The 19,555-nt window shown below is 40.0% G+C and overlaps 1 protein-coding gene across 10 annotated transcripts in view; it reads right to left on the bottom strand.

The window, feature by feature from the left end:
* Positions 1-19,555, bottom strand: part of fam53b (family with sequence similarity 53 member B) — a 127,536-nt gene that overhangs the window by 68,423 nt on the left and 39,558 nt on the right. For all 10 annotated transcript variants that reach the window (XM_068052789.1, XM_068052788.1, XM_068052794.1 and 7 more), the window contains one exon: positions 15,724-15,778. In XM_068052789.1, the coding sequence (XP_067908890.1) occupies positions 15,724-15,778 (55 nt within the window). The remainder of the gene's footprint in view (positions 1-15,723; positions 15,779-19,555) is intronic.

Genomic DNA, 19,555 nt, shown 5'->3' with positions numbered 1-19,555 from the left:
TCCTAGAACCACCCTGGGTTACTCTTATATACTGGCCACAGAATGGAATGGAAGTGATCTAGGAACAGATTACTTGCCTGCCAATTAAACCAGGGAATAATTCATGAGAAATTACTGAAGTGACAAGGAGAAATGTGAATTATGCAACGGGGGCATAATGAGAAGACCATCCTGCCAATCACCCACAACACGGTTTCAAAGAGAAAGTTGAAGAAATAATTTAGAAAGCAGGCCATCTACTGAGAGTGAAGTTCACATACACACAAGTAATTCCTGAAATAAAAGGGACTTTTTTTTTAAAACGAAAGAGTAGCATACTTTTTAAATACAAAATATATTCATTTTGCAAGTGTTTCTCTTTTTTGGCTATTTTTAATTTAAGGGTTTAGTTTTAAAAAGCAAGAAGCAGGGTGCTGTATTTTAGTTCATTTTATTGCATTAATGTAAATCTTCACATGTGTTACTAAGTAGTGCCAAGTAATAGCTTTGCAATACATCATTTAAAGAAGATTTTGTCCTGTTCCCACGGTTTTCTTCAATTCAGAATTTTATTAAAGCAGCATGGTCAGATGATCTCACACAGTGGAGGAACACCATCAAAATTCTTAAAACAAAACTTTGAAGAAAACAGGTCACTAAAATAACATTGGCCATTGAATAGATTTTGCTTTACTTGTTTAAAACAAATCCTAGTTATACGTCTTATTTCATTCCTGTAGGAAGGATTTCTTTGATTAAAAGGGTCACAATAGTTGCACCATATGAAGTGTGATAACTAGTAGCAGTACCTCATGTGCTACAGGACAACTGCACCTGCATTAATGACACAAGAATATGGTCCAAAACATCCATTCCATTAGAGTCAGTTTGCAATATGAATGTTGAGCAAATAGGTTTTTGCCACCATGGGAATTAATTAAACTTTAAATAATTTTCTTTATTTTACCTCAAGAATACACTCCAGTTCTCAAGGTTTTGATTCCCATCTGGGATATAAGGCTTGATTTTATGGGCCCCCTGGAGGTGAGGTTGGAGGCGGGGGGAGGGGGAGTGGCCCATAGAATCGCAACGGGTGGCAGGGGCAGAGGGCCCGTCATCACTCAGAGGCCAAGCGATTTTGCCAGGGGCAGGATAGGCCAGTGATAGCCTTCCCAACCAGAGTTCAACTGGACTATTAACAGCCTTGTAAAATGAGATGCCTATCTCACCCCTGGCAAAACTTCCACCTCCACGGCACCTTCCCCCCCCCCCCCCCCCCACCCCTAGACTTCATGGACACCCGTCACCCACCCAGGCCTTCTTTTATGGGATATGGGTGTCACTGGCAAGGCCAGCATTTGTTGTCCATCCCTAATTGCCCTCGACAGCTGAGTAGCTTGCTTGGCCATTTCAAAGGGCAGTTAAGTGTCAACCATACTGCTAGGATCTGGAGTCACATGTCGGCCAGACCAGGTAAGGATGGCATATTTCCTTTCCTACAGGACATTAGTGAACCAGATGGGCTTTTACAACAATCGATGATAGTATTAGTGCCATTAGACTTTCAATTCCAGATTATTAACTGAAATTAAATTTCACCAGCTGCCATGGTGGGGCTTGAACCCAAGGCCCCATTAGCCTCAGCCTCTAGATTACTAGTTGTGACATTACCACTGTGCCTCTTCCACCTAACACAGGCTCTGAGGACAATTGTAGGACTCCTATCATATTCTGGCGATATCAATTAACTGAACACAGACTGGGGAATGAGACCTGGTCTCTGTGACTTAGCTATTCACTGGCTCAATGTATGGAGCTAATGGGGGAGCAAGGGGACAGGTTCTCACAGTAACGACCTATTTAACTCTATTGTCACAGCTGTAATTGGATAAATTCTATTCTTGTAATTGTTACAGCATACATTCTAGTAAATGTTATTCAGCTTCACCAACAATTGTGGACAATGAATCTAAGTCTCTCACTGATTGAGATACCTAGACGTTGATATTACAACTGCAGCACATGGGATAAGAAAAACCTGCAGTTCTCAGAACATGGACCTGTTGCAAATGAATTCAGTCAAAATATGAGAAGTTGTCAAATTTGTTGCTTTAGAAAAATAGCCAAATAGATAAACAATGACCATGAACATTTAGGAAAAACTTCTAAAGATTGCTTAAAGTTACAATCTGCTCCTGCAGCCCTATCGAGTTGCAAAGTAAAGGTTGTTGAGTAAAGCCATATATTGCAGAGATCATAGCAAATGCAGGCTAGAAAGGAACACTGCCAACACGAGCAAATGAATGTGTTCATTTACCACTCGTGTTAAATATTTATCCACTGATATCAGCTGTAATAATTTCTAGGCTCCAGTCTTTGGCATCTCATTCATAGGAAATGGGAGTCAAATCAACAAAAAAGCTGAGTGATTTGCCTGTGTAAGCCTGGCAAAGAGACAAAGAAGAAACTCATTGAAATCCACCAGTTTTGTAGGATTTTGAAAATTCAAATGGGATGGTGTGACTTTGACTTCATTTACATATCACTAAAACTGTGGAAAATCTTCAAGAAAATTTGAAGAGGCCAAAAACAAGGCCAGCAGCCGGACTCTTCTGACCTCTGACTCCAGCACTTGTGTAACTGAAGTGATTTTAAAGCATCTTCCCTTTGGGGTGACTCCTGATATACGAGTAAGAAAATGTTCTTTTTCAAACCTGCATATGCATGCAGTACATCACCACTTCCAGTGCTTTAAAAGAAAACCAGGATAGTTTTTCTGACTTATAATGATTAACCACATCCCAACAAGGCATGTCTCATAAGAAACATCTTGTTTGCAGTTGAGGCACAAGCAGGGAGGTTTTGGGCATCTACTGGCCGCAGCGCGACAGACTGCATTAGTCAGGAGATATAAATTTATCTCATTTTCTTGGGTCCTCAGCTAGGGCTACCAACCATGTCGCACTGCAGTATCCACCCCCAAACCCTCCCCAGCCAGCCAAATTTAAAGCAATAATCCTGACCCCAGAAAATTGCTCTGGCTTGGTTGGGGATGCAGCCATGATGTAGGCAGAAGACATGTCCCATCAAAGTTGCTCCACCGTAGGATCCAAGAGGAATATCTGCCCTTTGGCTTTTTTTTTTGCCAATGCCAGCACCATCTTTATTTCTTCCTCGTTAATGAAACCATTCATCAGCATAAACTGGGGGTGCGATCAGCAATGGGAAGAAAATGCTAATTCTCAGTGCAACTTTCCAGTTCTGCCCTGCAGAATAAAACACTGTTGATTGGTGGGACTCATTTGTTCCTCCTATTGCTAAAGTGGGCCACGAATGCCTGAATGGATAAACACAATGCCTGATGGGGTACTCAGGCAAGCAGGCCAGGAAGGTTCACTCCTGTTGTGTTGAGTTAGCTTATTTCAGCTGTGGCAGTGAAAATCATGCTACCATTAGCTTCAGTGTCCCCAGGATCGTGAGGGAGTGAGGAATAAAGCCAAGATTCTGGACAGTGTGCATGCGGACATCAGACAAGAATAGGATTGGGTTCAGCTGGGGTAGCGTTCACTGCCAAATAGGCTGCTGACATCTGTGGTAAGTTCACACATGAATCAGCCACTTGAGAGTGTTACGGTTGGGGAGGTTCTGCTGCCTATGGAACTGTAGCCCCTGGAAGGGAAAGTGCTTTAAGGAGAGGGGGGAGAAAAGAAAATTGACAAAACCATAAAATTGACAGGTGAAATCAGAAAAAAAAAGTAAATTGAAACAAAAGGTCAGCTCACCAAGAACTGACCAAAAATCAACCAGAAATTATGATTCAAATGTGAGAAAAAGAATATTTCAGAATAATATTTAACAGGCAGCACAGAAATTGCACAAGCAGAATTCCACATGCAGAGACTTTCAGCCGTGGCTCAGTTGGTAGCACTCTTGCCTCTGCATCACAAAGATCTAGGTTCAAGTCTCGCTCCAGGGCTTGAACGCAAAAATCAAGGCTGACACTCCAGTGCAGTAATGAGGGAGTGCTGCACTGTCGGAGGTGCTGTCTTTTGGATGAGAGGTTAAATCAAGGCCCGATCTGCCTGCTCAAGTGGATGCAAAAGATCCCATGGTACTATTTTGAAAAGGAGCAGAGGAGTTATCACTGGTGTCCGAGCCAATATTTGTCCCTCAATCAACATTACAAAAAACAGAGATATCTGGTCATGATCACATTGCTGCTTGTGGGAGCTTGCTGTGCGCATATTGACTGCCACATTTCCTACATTACGGTAGTGGCTAGACTTCAAAAGTATTTTTCGTTGCCTGCAAAGCACTTTGAGACGTTCATTGCTTGTGAAAAGTGCTATATAAATGCAAGTCTTTCTCTTAAGGTATAGCGATCGCTCAAGGAATCAAGGGATATGGACAGCGGCTGGGAAAGGGGAGTCGAAGCCAAAGATCAGCCATGATCGTATTGACTAGCGGAACAGGCTCAACAGCCAGATGGTCTACTCCTGCTCCTATTTCTTATATAGAAGAATGGAAAAACATATGTAAAAATCCATGGTGGAAGAAGTGCGCTGGCAAATGATAAACGTTTTTTAGAAGCAGGAAAATAACAAACAGGTTGGAACATTCCAGGAAAGGGTTACAGAGGAGCAGAAGCAAAGCAAAAGATTCAGAAGGGAAAGTAATATTTCACTCTGCTGTGCTGAGGACAAAGGCAATCCTCCAAAATGCTTTTCAGATTTTCCTTGCCCATTCTGTACTTCAAGAACGGGTAAAACAGTTTCAGTGCTGCTGCTGAATTCAGAGGGAAATAGAACAAAAAGGAATAAAATAAAAACAAAGACTGAAAGCTAAAAATACTGGAGCACTATTTCGTTTCACGATCTGTGAAATGTCTTCAGTGTTACTCGACGGAAAATAACCAGCTGGTTTGTGGAACTGACAAATGGTGCAGCAGTGAAATATTTGTTGGCTTTGTACAGCAGAGGATATCAGCTGCACTATTTACTTTTCTTTGAATATTTGCATCATAGATGTTATTTTGCTTAGAGTCAATATATTCTGTGCTATTTAGAAAATCTGTGGTTAGATGCGAAATGATCCAACTGCAAACCAGTGGCCTTCATACTGAAGAACCTGGGATTGAGATTCCTTCTGATGATAATTTTACATCTGATTTTTTCAGGTTTGCCTCTCTGGACACTAGAGTCAATGAATGGAATGAGGAATAGGAAAATAAAGAGCGGGAAAAAGTGAACAAAAAAAAAAAATCACATTTCATTACGTTTTAGGAAAGAAAAGCCTGGCATCCTTTTTAATTTTTACTCCAGCCCATCGATAAGAGCGTGAATAAATTGCATAATTTTGGCAGAAATATCTGAAAGTATTAATAACAATGTCACCAAATATTGTGTCATTACTGCATATTGCAAAATTCACATAGTTCACAAAATTCATATATTAGCATAGTGAAGCATTTCAAGCTTTCATCTATTGTTTCCAGTCTCTTTTTGCAATATTTGGCAATAAAATCAAAAATGATTATTCATAAGCACTGAACAATGTTAAAGACTGGAGAGTGGGACTACTTTTGTAACCTGAGTAGGGTCAAGATGTGTTACATTGTCTAATGCATTTACTACGAAGTAAAAGGCACCAAGTTGGCTAAATATTGCCAGTGAAGAGCTGCATATATAATTATATATATATTTTGGTCAGCCAGGTATCTTGCAGTTAGAGAAACACGTTACCAAGTATAAGAGTCTCCAAACCAAAGCACTGAGAAATCCACAAAGGTGGAGCTCCTGTTTGCCCAGTGTAGACTGCAGTCCCCACTCATCCAAATTAATAGAATCTAGCTTAACTACAGCCATAGCTGTTAGGTGTGTGCAGGGGTACAGCTCGACTTACTCACAGCTTACTAGAGTTGAACAGGGGAAAACTTCCTGCTGATTATCCTGTTAGGATCACCCTACCTATTAGTGTGTTGGTATGCAGGGTCATCTGGACTCAGGTGGGATGAATTGCAGCTCCAGTGACAGGTCTACCCCTTTAATTTGGCTTGTTAGTTGTCAACAGTGCTCTGGAATACTCCAGATATCAGAGCTAACTTCCTTCGGCAGGCATGATTCTCCACTTACTGAAAGTCACTAGTTAATCATTAAACAACTGGCAATATACTTGCCCTGCAGAGGATGCAACAAAGGTTCATTAGATTGATTCCTGGCTGTCCTATGAGGACAGTAGACTAGGCCTATAGTCTCTGGAGTTTAGAAGACAAGAAATGATCTCATTGAAATGAATAAAATTCTTCAAGGACTTGACAGGGTAGATGCTGAGAGGCTATTTCCCCACTGGAGAGTTCACAACTATGGGTCATAGTCTCAATCTAAAGGGTCAGCCATTTAGGACTGAGATGAGAGGATTGTGAATCTTAGGAATTCTTTACCCCAGAGGGTTGTGGATGCTCAGTCAATGAGCGCATTCAAAATATTTGGGCACTAAGGGAATCAAGGTTTATGGGGATAGGGCAGGCCATGATGTTAGTAAATGGTGGCACAGGCTTATGGGCCCATAGGCCCTACTCCTAATCTTATTTCTTATGTTCTTAAGCTACAGTCTGTTCTGGGGGAATAGAAGGTGGCCCAAGCTTCTTACAAGTGGCACGATGACCAACACAACTCACCTTAAAAAATTTATTGCTACATTCCTCAAGATCACAGTATGGCTACCTACCCTACAAACTGAATGATGAATAGCAAGGTTTGAGCAGCAGCTGCTTGCCTTTCTGCCACCCAGTACAGTCAAGACAACGTTTTCCATTAACTGTCAATCTAAACCTCCAACTATCCTCATCAGCTAGACAACAGATAGCTGCATTCAGAGTGAGGGAAGGATCTAAGCAGGACAACATGTGTTGTCCTAGTCAGCTTGATAATCTAGATGTTCAAAGTCTCTTTCTGTGTACCAAGTTTATTCATCACGTGACAAAGAAATATGGCTGCCATATGGCTTGTTTCCCTTCCATGGTACTAAGAAACTGGTCAGCATAGACCAAAACCCTCGCTCTCCTTGCACATCTATCCCCTTCTTGCCATGATTCCTCCTCATAGCTTGCTCCTGAATCTTAAGCAGAAGCCAAAGAAAGCCCTTCTGCCATATGCCTATGAGTTGGCAGACATAAATAGAACTATTTGGAAATGAGACTTGTACATAACAAGCTTAAATGTGCAGTGTGACTTTGTGATTTGCAACACTGTGCACCTCAAATACAGAAGGGAGATTTAATAGTTGTTGCCACTGATCTCCAAAATTATTACTATTCGCTCCTTTTACCTAGAACAGTTTTTAGTGTGGAAGCATACATTCGGATTCAGACAGAGTTCTTGGAGTGGAGAAAGACATCATGGCACACCTATGCATAGTTTTGTGCCTGGACTTTAGTAATCTCAGCTATCATAAGGACCTTAAAAGGGCAGGCTGAGAAAAGGCCAAAGGGCTTACTGAAGCTGCGATTTTAATAAAAAGGTAGTTTTCTCATGGAGGTCAAAGGAGCGGTGAAGATACTAAATGATGTGCCTTATTTTTCACAGAAGTGTATAATTATGGAAATGAAAATATTCAAGAGAAGGTTAGACAGGAAAACTTTAAAAAAAGGATGCCATCAAAAAAAACACAGGTGAAACTCAAAAGTGGAAGAAGCGTCAGGGTGTGAGAGCATAATGAGAGGAGTGGGAATGGAGATAGCAGATACTCTGGCACATTTCCATATGTGAGGATGTTGGAAGGATTGTGGTCAGAGAACTGCAGGGCTGCTAGCAGCACTTTCGCTGAAAAAGGGAAAAATTGGGTAACTCTAAAGCAGCCAGCCTAACATCAGCAGTGGGTAAGTTTCCAGAGGCCACAATGATATGTGATGAAATTAATATTCACTTAGAAAGATATGGGTTAATTAAGGTAAGCAGGACAAACTTATAAAAGGCAATGTGTGTCTAGCAAATCTAATAAAGTTCTTTGAAGAAATAATGTGAAGTGGATTGACAATGGAAATGCAGATGTTGGCATATGGATTTTTGTTAGCAAAATTAAGGTGAATTAAGGTGAAAATTATAGAGAATGTGTCAGCATAGACAGAAAGTTGGCAAGAGCACAGAAAACAAAGAGCAGTTGTTAATGGGTGCTTTTTAGACTTGGGTGATATGGACAGTGGTATTTGTTAAGTTTCAGTTTTAAGAGCATTGTGCTTTTTTTAAAAAAGCTATATTGGGCACTACATCAGGGTTCAGGTGAAGGAATATTTAGAAATCTAAAGAGAAAAGTCAAGGCAATAGAACAGTGTAACAATTTGGGTAAAGACAGAAGAGTGAGACAGGAACAATTTGGGTAAAGACAGAAGAGTGCGACAGGAAGGGACAGAGAGTTTAGAGGTAATAGTGCATCGGTGAATAAGGTCCATGCAAATAACTGCAGTAAAAAAAAATTAAAGGCTCATTATCTGAATACATGAAATATTCACAATATGGATGAAAGAGCAGCACAAATACAGATTTAGATCTAATCGCCATTACAGAGACATGGTTACAAGGTGACCAAGATTGGGAAATAAACATTCCAGGTACACAACATTTTGAAAAGACTGAATAGAAAAGGAGGAGGAGCAGACCCTGATAGCAAAGGATGACAGAAGGACAGTAGTGTGAAAGGATCTTGGCTCAGAAGATCAGGAAGTAAAATCAATATGGGTGGAGATTCAGCACAACATGGGTCAGAAAACACTGGTGGGAGGTGGGAGTAGTTTATAGGCTCCCTGACAGTAGTTATACTGTTAGGTATACTGTTAGATATACTATATACTGTTAGAGCATTAAGCAAGAAATAATTGGAGCTTGTAACTAAGGCAATGTAATAATGGTGGGGGACTTCAATCTTCATACACACTGGACAAATCAATTGGCTAAGCAAGGCTGAAAGATAAGTTTGTCAAATGCTTTTGTGACAATTTTATGGACTAATATGTTGTGGAACCAACTAGAAACACAAAATTATTTTAGATCTAGTATTGTGCGATGAGGTGGAGTTAATTAGTAATCTCATAGTAAAAGATGGGAAAAAATGATCACAATACAATTGAATTCCATATTAAGCTTGAGAACGACATACTCCAGTCCCAAACAAGAATCTTAAACAAAGCCAATTACATAGGTATGAGGGGAGAGCTGGCTGAGGCCGATTAATAGACTAAAGGGTATGACAGTAAATAAACAGTAGGAAACATTTAAAGAAACAATTCAAAATATTCAACAAAAATTAATTCTATTAAAAACGAAAACTCAGAAAGAAAGATCCTTCCATCACTTACTAGGGAAGTTAAGGATAGTATTAGATTAAAAGAGGTTTATAATATTGCAAAGGATTGGGAGTGTTTTAAAAACCAGCAAAAGGCGACCAAAAGGTTGACAAAAAGGGAAATAAAATATGAGTAAACTAGCCAGGAATATAAAAAACAGATTTGTAAGAGCTTTTGCAAGAATATAAAAAGGATATTAACTAAAGTAAATTTTGGTCCCTATATGAAGATTAAAGTCTCCCACTATTATTACATTTCCTTAGTTACAAGCTCTAATTATTTCTTGCTTAATGATCTGTCAGTATAACTACTGTTAGGGGCCTATAAACTACAGGAGAAATTATTATCGGGAATGAGGAAATGGCAGAAATGTTGAACAAATATTTGGTGTCTGTCTTCACAATAGAAGACGCAAATTACATACCAGAAATAGAAGGTAATTAAGGGGCGAGTAAGAGTGAGGAACCTAAGGTAATTAATATCAGCAGAGAAAATGTATTGGAGAAACTTAGAGACTAAAGGACAAATCCCCAGGACCTGAAGGCCTACATCGTAGGGTTCTAAAAGAGATAGCTGCAGAAATAGTAATGCACTGTTTATGATTTTCCAAAATTGTCTAGATTCTAGAACAGTCCCAGCAGATTGGAAGTTAGCAAATGTAAACATATCTATTCAGGAAAGGAGCGAGAGAGAAAACAGGGAACTACCGGCCAGTTAGCCTGACATCAGTTGTTGGGAAAATGCTGATATCTATTAAGGAAATCTTAATAATGCACTTAGAAAATCATAGTATGATCAGACAACCTCAACATGGTTTTACGAAAGGGAAATCATGTTGACAAATTTATTAGAGTTTTTTTGAGGATGTAACTAGTAGGGTAGATAAAGGGGAATCAGTTAATGTAGTATACTTAGATTTCCAAAAGGCATTCGATAAAGGTGCCACACAAAAGTAATATGCAAGATAAGGGCTCGTGGAGTTAGGGGTAATATATTAGCATGGATAGAAGATTGACTAGCGGACAGAATGTGAAGAGCAGGGATAAACGGGTGTTTTCAACTTGGCAGGCTGTAACTAGTGGAGTGCCGCAAGGATTGGTGCTGGGGCCTCAGTTATTTACAATCTGTATTAATGACTTAGACAAAGTAATGCATCTAAGTTTGCTGATGATGCAAAGCTTGATGGGAATGTAAGCTGTGAGGACACAAAGAGACTGCAAAGAGATATAGACAGGCCAAGTGAATGAGCAACAAGGTGGCAGATGGAGTATAATGTGGGAAAGTGTGAGGTTATTCACTATTCACTAGTAAGAATAGAAAAGCAGAATAGTTTTTAAAAAGACATGAAACTTCTAAATGTTGATGTTCAAATGTACTTGGGTGTACTCATACAGGGAACACAGAAAGGTAACACTAAAATAAAAGCAAAATACTGCAGATGCTGGAAATCACAGAAGGTTAACATGTAGGCACAGCAAGCAATTAGGAGGGCAAATGGCATGTTGGTCTTTATTGCAAGAGGATTGGAGTACCAGAATAAGAAAGTCTCGCTACAATTGTACATAGCTTTTGTAAGACCACACATGGAGTATTGTACCCAGTTTTAGTCTCATATCTAAGGAATGGATACACTTGCATTGGAGGCAAGGTTCACTAGATTGATTCCTGGGATGAGAGGGTTGTCCTATGATGAGAGGCTGAGTAAATTGGGCCTATACTCTCTGGCATTTAGAAGAATGAGAGTTGATCTCATTGAAACAAACAAGATTCTGAAGAGGCTGGATAGGGTGGACACTGAGGTTGTTTCTCCTGGCTAGGGAATCTAGAACATGGGGGCAAAGTCTCAAGATAAAGGGACGATTATTTAGGATTGAGGTGAGGAGAAATTTCTTCACTCAAAGGCTTTTGAATCTTTTGAATAGTCTACCCCAGAGGTTTGTAGATGTTCCATCGTTGAGTATATTTAATGCTGAAATAGACAGATTTTTGGTCTCTCAAGGAATCAAGGAATATGAGGAAAGTGGAGTTGAGGCAGATCAGCCATGATTGTATTGAAAAATGAAGCAGGCTCGAGGGGTCATATGATCTACTCCTGCTCCTATTTTTTATGTTATGTTCTTGCAACACAAGACCTGTTTAACCATGAAAAGGACTGCAGGTGACAATTTAGTAAGTTGGGTTAATAGATCCCATATGAAATTTAAAAGGAATGCTGCATTTCCAATGGGGAATGGTACTCACATGGAATTGCACAACCTGTGCTTTAGCACCATGTACCTCCTGTGAGTGTCACTCCACAGGGGGAGCCCAATGCCCAAAAGGCCTTTAATGAAGAGAGATGTGGAACAGGGCAGGACAATGAGACTAAGTTATTGCACCTGTACTGGCTGTCAGAAAGAGCTATCTGCTTAAAGCCTCCGCCTGGTCATAATATTCAAAGATCCCATGTCAGAGACAAACTTAATTCCTCCTTCCCCCACCCAAAATGCAATTTTAACAAAAATGTTAAAATCACAGCTGCTGCTCTATTGGAGCTCCTTGACGTTAACAATATTTATTATTTGGTTATTCCTTTGCGTTTCCAAATTTTGCAGTTATTGCCACAGGAACCATAGCCATGGGCAGGCTCTCTGACTCACCATTTTTTATGTTGGGTTCTTGCTCCGCTATCATTACACTAGAATCACTCCACCTTCTCCCATTTTTATTTATACAATACTAAATAGAAAAGGCTAGGATTCCAGAAGACATTACCACGTGAACCTAATAAAAACACGTCATTCCTGGGAATCCATGTTGTATCATTGCAACAGTACAATGGTATCTGCTGTATGGGAGCACACAGCCCATTTTAAAAGTTGAATATTATTGATGTGATTTATGACTTTAACCCCTTACAGGAACTAAACCAAATCAGGAGTACATCCCTATGAATCTCCTTTAATCAAGTTCAAACCAGACAAATTCTCAGACACTTATTTGGGTCCAAAGAATTGTACTAGCTTTCCCTCAAAGAAAGAAAACCAACAGAGAATATTACCATCTTTCAGATAGCCATAAATATTAAAAATAGGCTATGTCATAAATATCCCAGATATTATAAGGGTCTGGGAAACTCTTTTCAATACTTATCTCTCCATTTAAAGAGACACAGAGAGGGGGTTCTTGTAGTTGTATACAGAATACTACGAGATGATTTATTAACTTTTATAGATTTATTAAAGAATTGAACATGTAATAAACTTAACTAGATAAGTATATCACAGTATCAAATATTACTGAGAGATGTAATACACATTCTTATTTCTAACATAGAATCCAAAAGTTTAATCTTCCTAATGTTACAGCAAAATTATCCTAGAATATCCAACAAAATTTTAAAGTAAACTTTTACCTTAAATCCCCCAAGCCATGCATGGGATGAGAAGTGTTGTTTGAAAATACAACACCTCTAAACTTTGCTTTCAAAACCTCTCATTTTTATACTATTTCTAAGGTGTCATCTGACTTCCAGAATTTATGTGACCTTCCTGTGTTCCTTTTAAAATCCATATTTGATAGCATCATGAACTAATTCTCCACTTAATGTTTTATTGGAAACCCCTAGTTTTTGAAGTTATAAGCCTTTATCTGGTCAAAATGCTTATAATTGTGTTTACTTGACCTCTTATTCCTGTAAATCCATTTTCTATAATTGCAATTTTTATGATACCTTAAAACAACCTCCGGAGCCGATTTGTCTACATCAACAACCCCATAAACTAATTACGTTTATTGCTACCTCTTACTGAGGTCACACAGGATATTTCAATGTGTGGTTTATCTTCCAATTCCCTGGCAACAGAAATTATTCTAACAGGGACCTTGAAATACTTAACTCTACCTTCTCTAAGGGGAATTTCAGTGATGTCTGAAAACTGACCATTTATTCAATCTTTACTTCTAAAAAGCATAATACACTAACTATTTCCAAATTCTACTTAATTAAGCCTATTATACCTATATTCCATCACATTATCAGGATTGTCTGTGTGTATAAAGTGGTTGACTACAGCCTCAAATATTGGGAAAAATGCAGCCCTGGCACAATCCTTAACATGAAGTTCTAATTTTCATGTAAAGGAATTTCTTTTTAAAAAGAACAAGGTTATACTGTTGAAACAATCTAAGCAAGTTGTAAAGATTACAACCAAAAGTAAACTTGCATTTCTGATAATACTGCTTCAGCCCATCCAGTCCCATCACTATGGAAACAGTCTACCTCTTTTAAATTCAACCAATTACAAGCGTTTATCAATTAATAGAGGTTATAAATGCCCCCTTCTTAAAAACTAACAGAAAATTTAAAGGAAACTTCACTCAAGGGGACCATTGTTAGGTCAAACCAATTTCTGAAGTTTTTATGCTAACCATGATTGACAGAGGAAACAGGTGTCAGTTGTCACCATCACGGCACTGCTTCCTCACTCTCAAGGGGTACACTGGCAGATGTTTGTCATTTTCTCTTCCCAGCAGGAATGGTGTAACATGAGGTGGTAGAATAACTTACAAATAGAGAAGAATGCCAACCAATTACTATTTGGGTTGATGGAAAAGAACCTACCAAACAAGGAGGTGCACAAAATTCTTGGCAACCTTTGCTGATGTCCTGATGACGTATAATGCTCAAACGGAGAAAAATCAGCAAAATTCTCACACTGCTAATCCATGCCACAATTTTTTTTTTCAATGGCTTCTTCTCAATATCATGCATCATACTGAAGCCAAGAGGGCAGGTACATGACCTCTGCCAATTATCTCTGCCCCAAAGACATGTCTGGGATTGGGCAGCCTCTACTATTGGTCTGTATAGTACCAGTTCACTGTATAGAGAGTTGGAATATAGTACGGTGTTATGCTACATCCCACCCAAGTTATTTCTCCCCACAAAAAATATTACATTGATTGTTAAATTACATATACTTTTATGTCTCGTCTAAACTTCATTCAGCAAAAGCAAGGTTCAGCTTTCAATGTATCTTTAATCAATGATTTATCTAACTTTTTCAAAAATTTGCTCTGTATTTTCAATCAGCCAAATCATTACTTTTCAGATTAAAATGCTAAATCAACCAAATTCTGATTAGTTAAGACTCAAAATATTGCTCAAAATCCATGTAGCGTTAAAACCTTGCCAGAAACACCAGGTGTAATATTTTAAAATGCTGAAGAAAGCTTTTGCAATTGAAACACTGACCTGTTTTCAGATGTACTCAGATGAAAGGTCACAGACCTGAAAATGTTAACTGTTTTTCTCTCCACAGATGCTGTCTGACCTGCTGAGTATTTCCAGCACTTTTTGTTTTTGTTGTATATGATAGGTTAATAGTTTAGGAATGGTCAGTAGTTTACACATTTACAGCTCATTGGCTTAGTTGTGTGTATCTGGCATTACCTATCATGTACCTGAAGCAATCCCATGATTCAAACTATATAGGGTGGCAATTCCTCTTCCCAGTCAATTAAAGGGATGAGGTAGTTACACCCTTTGTTCTTTTCAACATAGCGGTTTTATATTTGGGTACTGTAGTTCATGCAGTTTCAGGAAAGCAATTGCAATGTGTCTCTTTCCCATTTTTAGACCTGGGTATGGAGCTAGTCTCTGTAGAAATGCTAAGCTCTGATTTTATATGGGACTCTGCAGAAAACAAACTTACATGGCCAACTCCCTGCATTTACATTACTAAAATCAGCTCGCTTATCCTACTGACAGAATTTTAAGCCCATATTTTAATTGGTCTACAATGCCATCGGGATATGGGAGGAAGGTTTGTTTGCACCATGGATTGGTCTCCCTTTGCAACCTACACTCACATAAAGACAAATTCAGTGATCCTGTGCTCCCAATGTGGAACTACATTTGAAGGAAACACAAGTCAGAGGCAGGGCTGCAATACTATAGCACTAATTCAGATCCACATTCCCTCCAAGCACAGCTCAATTCTGGGAGCACACGATTAGCAAATTTGCTCCATAGTTCAATAACACCTTATGATGCTTTCCACATTATCACAGTGGTTTCCAAAACTGTGGTCCATTTAAAGTTTTGTGTCTCTCAATGTATGTGCAATATTGTACTTACTCCATAGGATCATTATCTTTGAAGCTATGTTTCATTTGCTGCAAAAAGGACTCTAATAATTTCCTTTCAGAACTAGAACTCTTCGTGTCCAGAAACTCTGACCAACAACCATGAAAACTAACCAAACTCCAGAGAAAACAACATTAAGTCTGTGGAATTAGCCTCCCTAAATTAATTTTATTATAGGAAGCTTACCCACCTTAGGATTGTATCTTAGAAGATAACTATTGGCACACAATGACCATTTGGTCAAATGTTTTTAATATCAAATAATTTCTACACTTACCCATGATTGCACATGAGAGGAGAGTAGGTCCTTTACTCATCTTCTTTGGATGGTGCTGAAAATAATCAAAAATGTTGTTAAGACAGAATTTATAATAACTTGCAGTTTAAAGAGTATTTAATATAGAAAATGCACTTACAGGAAGCTAACTAAAAAAATACATTAAAAAAACATTACTACAAATAGGTCATGAAAAACAACCAATCACAACTCAGGAGGAAAGACAGGTAATTGACAAAATTACTGATGTAACTTGACATTTTACAGCAAGTAAAATTACCCAATCACAACAAAAGAATTGTGTCATATGACCACATGATATTATGACACCACTAACTGACTGACTTTGAATATCACCAACGTAAGAACTTTTAAAATAAACATTTTTTTTTTTACATGGAGTGCGAAGCAACAAAAATGAAATCCCTCAAAATATATAAATCTTTTTGACTTGGTACATCTGTATAGTTCTGTTTAGAATTTATTTTTGCAATAATAGATGTTAAAATGTCACTTTTTAGCACTTTATTTTTCAAAAATATACTTTATTCATAAAACTTCTAAAATTACATTACATAACAGTCTGAATTTGATATTCAATAAAGTGCAATACAGATAGTTTCATTCAATACATTACATGAGGTGCCTCACTACACGTGCCAACACAGGTTATATTCTCTGGTGCATACAGCCCGAGGGGTTTAACACTGTATAGCGAGGTGCCAGAAACTATGGTGGGAGGGCCTTACATAGTGACCTTTCCCCTGGGAGAATCTCCTTTTTTCCCCAAAAATATACTTTATTGCTTAGATCCTATAAACTGAACCATCTGCACCCAAACCAGCATATTCCCAAGAAGCTGACCATTACTCCACTGAATGTCATCGGTCTATTGGAATTAACATATATTTGTGCTACATTAACAAATTCTCTTTGAAATGGCAAATATTACAACACAGACCAGAAGTTTACCAATTAAAGCAACTAATATCTTCCTTTACAAACAAGCAGCACTATGAAGCATAATAATCAGCATGTGCTATTATATATGCATGCAAGAAGAATATCAGTAATGCGTCAATTATCCAGCATAAGTCTAGCTTCCAACTGAACTCAAGGACTGAACTTTTAGGCCCCAATGGGGTGGGTACAGGGGCAGGCAGGCAGGTACGGAATTTCCTGCTGCTGGCCAGCACGTCAGTCCCCTGTCCTCACCCCGCCCCAGGGCCATTTTCCGCAAGCTGAGGGTAGCCGACTCAACTAATTACAGGCTTATTGAGGCCGACGATTGTTGGAGGCCAACTGAGATTTTCCAATCAGCCTCCAGGTCCCCAGAGGCAACAGAGAACGGTGTAGCTGACTGGAGGCGGCCTCCTGGTGACAGACCCGGGAGCCAGCACTCCAGGCAAGCTCAGAGGCCCTCCCTGCCTACCAGGCTTCAGCTACAGCTGCAGGCCAACCTGTGGAAGTGGGGGGGGGGGGGGGGGTTCCCCCTCCACAATGGTGGCACAGCTGCTTGATCTATTTTTTATTTTACATTTTTTTTTAAATGTTGGAGAGAGGGTGCCTCCATCTTGGGGTGCCTTCTCCCTCACTTACCTTGAATGGCCAGCTTCTTCTTTAACGCTGGAGGGCCTCCTATTGGCTCTCCAGCTTCAAGAGCACGCTTGCCATCCTTAATTGAATTCTGACCATTAATTGGCCAGTTCAGAAAAAAAACACAGGTGAGTGACTGTTCCCCACACAGTGTGGGCTTCTGACCCCCATTTGAACCTGACGGCAGGGTCCGGAAGCCTGCAGGGTAAATCCTGCCCCGGTTCCATTAAATAACAAGCAAATTTCTTGTTACTGTAAAGAGAATTTAACTTCTTTCTGTTCTGTGGTGCTGGAACCTACACTGACCCTTAGGCAGTTTTTGCATCTCCATGGTCTCGAGTTTAGTTCAAACAATTGCAGCTGCAGGAATTCCTGTGCTGTTTTAAACTCCCTGCTTGTACTGCCTTAGGAGTTAAAACCAACACTTCTTTGCTCTGAAGATCAGCAATCAGTAAACTGGAACAGGTAATCCAAGTCAGACCAGACTCCTACGTCTTTCTCCATAGCCTTCATTTTCCACTATAAGCAGCTCCCCACCCTCTCCCCATTAACTGACCACGAGCTTTTATTTAAAATCAAAATTCTGAATTTTAACAGTCTGCCTCATACAAGTATAGAACATCGAGTACCTCTTCAATTTAATCAACTGATACTGTAAAGAAATAAGACCACCAGTTCCATTCCATTTCAGCAAGTGCTGTATTGCAGTCAAAAATCTGTTTGGTCGTGAACCAGTAAACACTGGTTTCACGTCCAAACAGAGCCCAAAACAAACACTGAGCGTAACAAAGGCAAATCTCTCACAAACTTGAGCTCAATAGTCACTGGGAGTGCAAAAGGGGAAACTCTCCTATTAGAGATCTCCCATAAACTTATCACATGCTGCATCAACCCAAGTTTATCAAGTGATAACTGTCTATTTGAACTCCTAGGGCAGGATTTTGCCTTCGGGCTCGGGAAACCGACATCAGAAACATTTTCGGGTCCCAACCCCGCAACGTCTATGGACGTGAAAGAGACTCCAGGATGGTATGTTGCCTCCCTGGTGCCAGGGTCAAGGATGTCTCTGAACTGACAGGGGCATTCTGAAGGGGGAGGGTGAACATCCAGAGGTTGTGGTACACATCGGTACCAACGACATAGGCAGGAAGAGTGACGAGGTCCTGCAGGGGGAGTTTAGGGAGTTAGGTAGAAAATTAAAAGACAGAACCTCTAGGGTTGTAATCTCGGGATTACTCCCTGTGCCACGTGCCAGTGAGGCTAGAAATAGGAAGATAGTGCAGCTAAACACGTGGCTGAACAGCTGGTGTAGGAGGGAGGGTTTCAGATATTTGGATCATTGGGATCTCTTCAGAAACAGGTGGGACCTGTACAAGAAGGACGGGTTGCATCTAAACTGGAGGGGCACAAATATCCTGGCTGCAAGGTTTGCTAGTGTCACTCGGGAGGGTTTAAACTAGTGTGGCGGGGGGTGGGAACCAGGGCAGTAGGACAGCAGGTGAAATAACTGAGTGGGAACCAGTAAATAAGGCCAGTAAGACTAAGAGGAAGAGCAGGCAGGGAGATGTTGCTGAGCACAGCGGGACTGGTGGTCTGAAGTGCATTTGTTTCAATGCAAGAAGTATAACAGGTAAGGCAGATGAACTTAGAGCTTGGATTAGTACTTGGAACTATGATGTTGTTGCTATTACAGAGACTTGGTTGAGGGAAGGACTGGATTGGCAGCTAAATGTTCTGGGATTTAGAAGCTTCAGGCGGGATAGAGGGGGATGTAAAAGGGGTGGGGGAGTTGCATTACTTGTGAAGGAGAATATCACAGCTGTACTGCGGGAGGACACCTCGGAGGGGTCATGCAACGAGGCAATATGGGTGGAGCTCAGGAATTGGAAGGGTGCAGTCACGATGTTGGGGGTTTACTACAGGCCTCCCAACAGTCAGCGGGAGGTAGAGGAGCAGATATGTAGACAGATTTTGGAAAGATGTAAAGGTACCAAGGTTGTAGTGGTGAGTGATTTTAACTTCCCCTATATTGACTGGGACTCACTTAGTGCTAGGGGCTTGGATGGGGCAGAATTTGTAAGGAGCATCCAGGAGAGCTTCTTGAAACAATATGTAGATAGTCCAACTAGAGAAGGGGCCGTACTGGACCTGGTATTGGGGAATGAGCCCGGCCAGGTGGTCGAAGACTCAGTAGGGGAGCATTTCGGGAACAGTGACTATAATTCCCTAAGTTTTA

Source organism: Heterodontus francisci, chromosome 20 (assembly GCF_036365525.1).
Source record: "Heterodontus francisci isolate sHetFra1 chromosome 20, sHetFra1.hap1, whole genome shotgun sequence".
In the NCBI taxonomy this organism is placed as follows: Eukaryota; Metazoa; Chordata; class Chondrichthyes; order Heterodontiformes; family Heterodontidae; genus Heterodontus; species Heterodontus francisci.
Note: the sequence above shows the minus strand (reverse complement) of the source record. Positions and strands in the feature narration are given on the sequence as shown.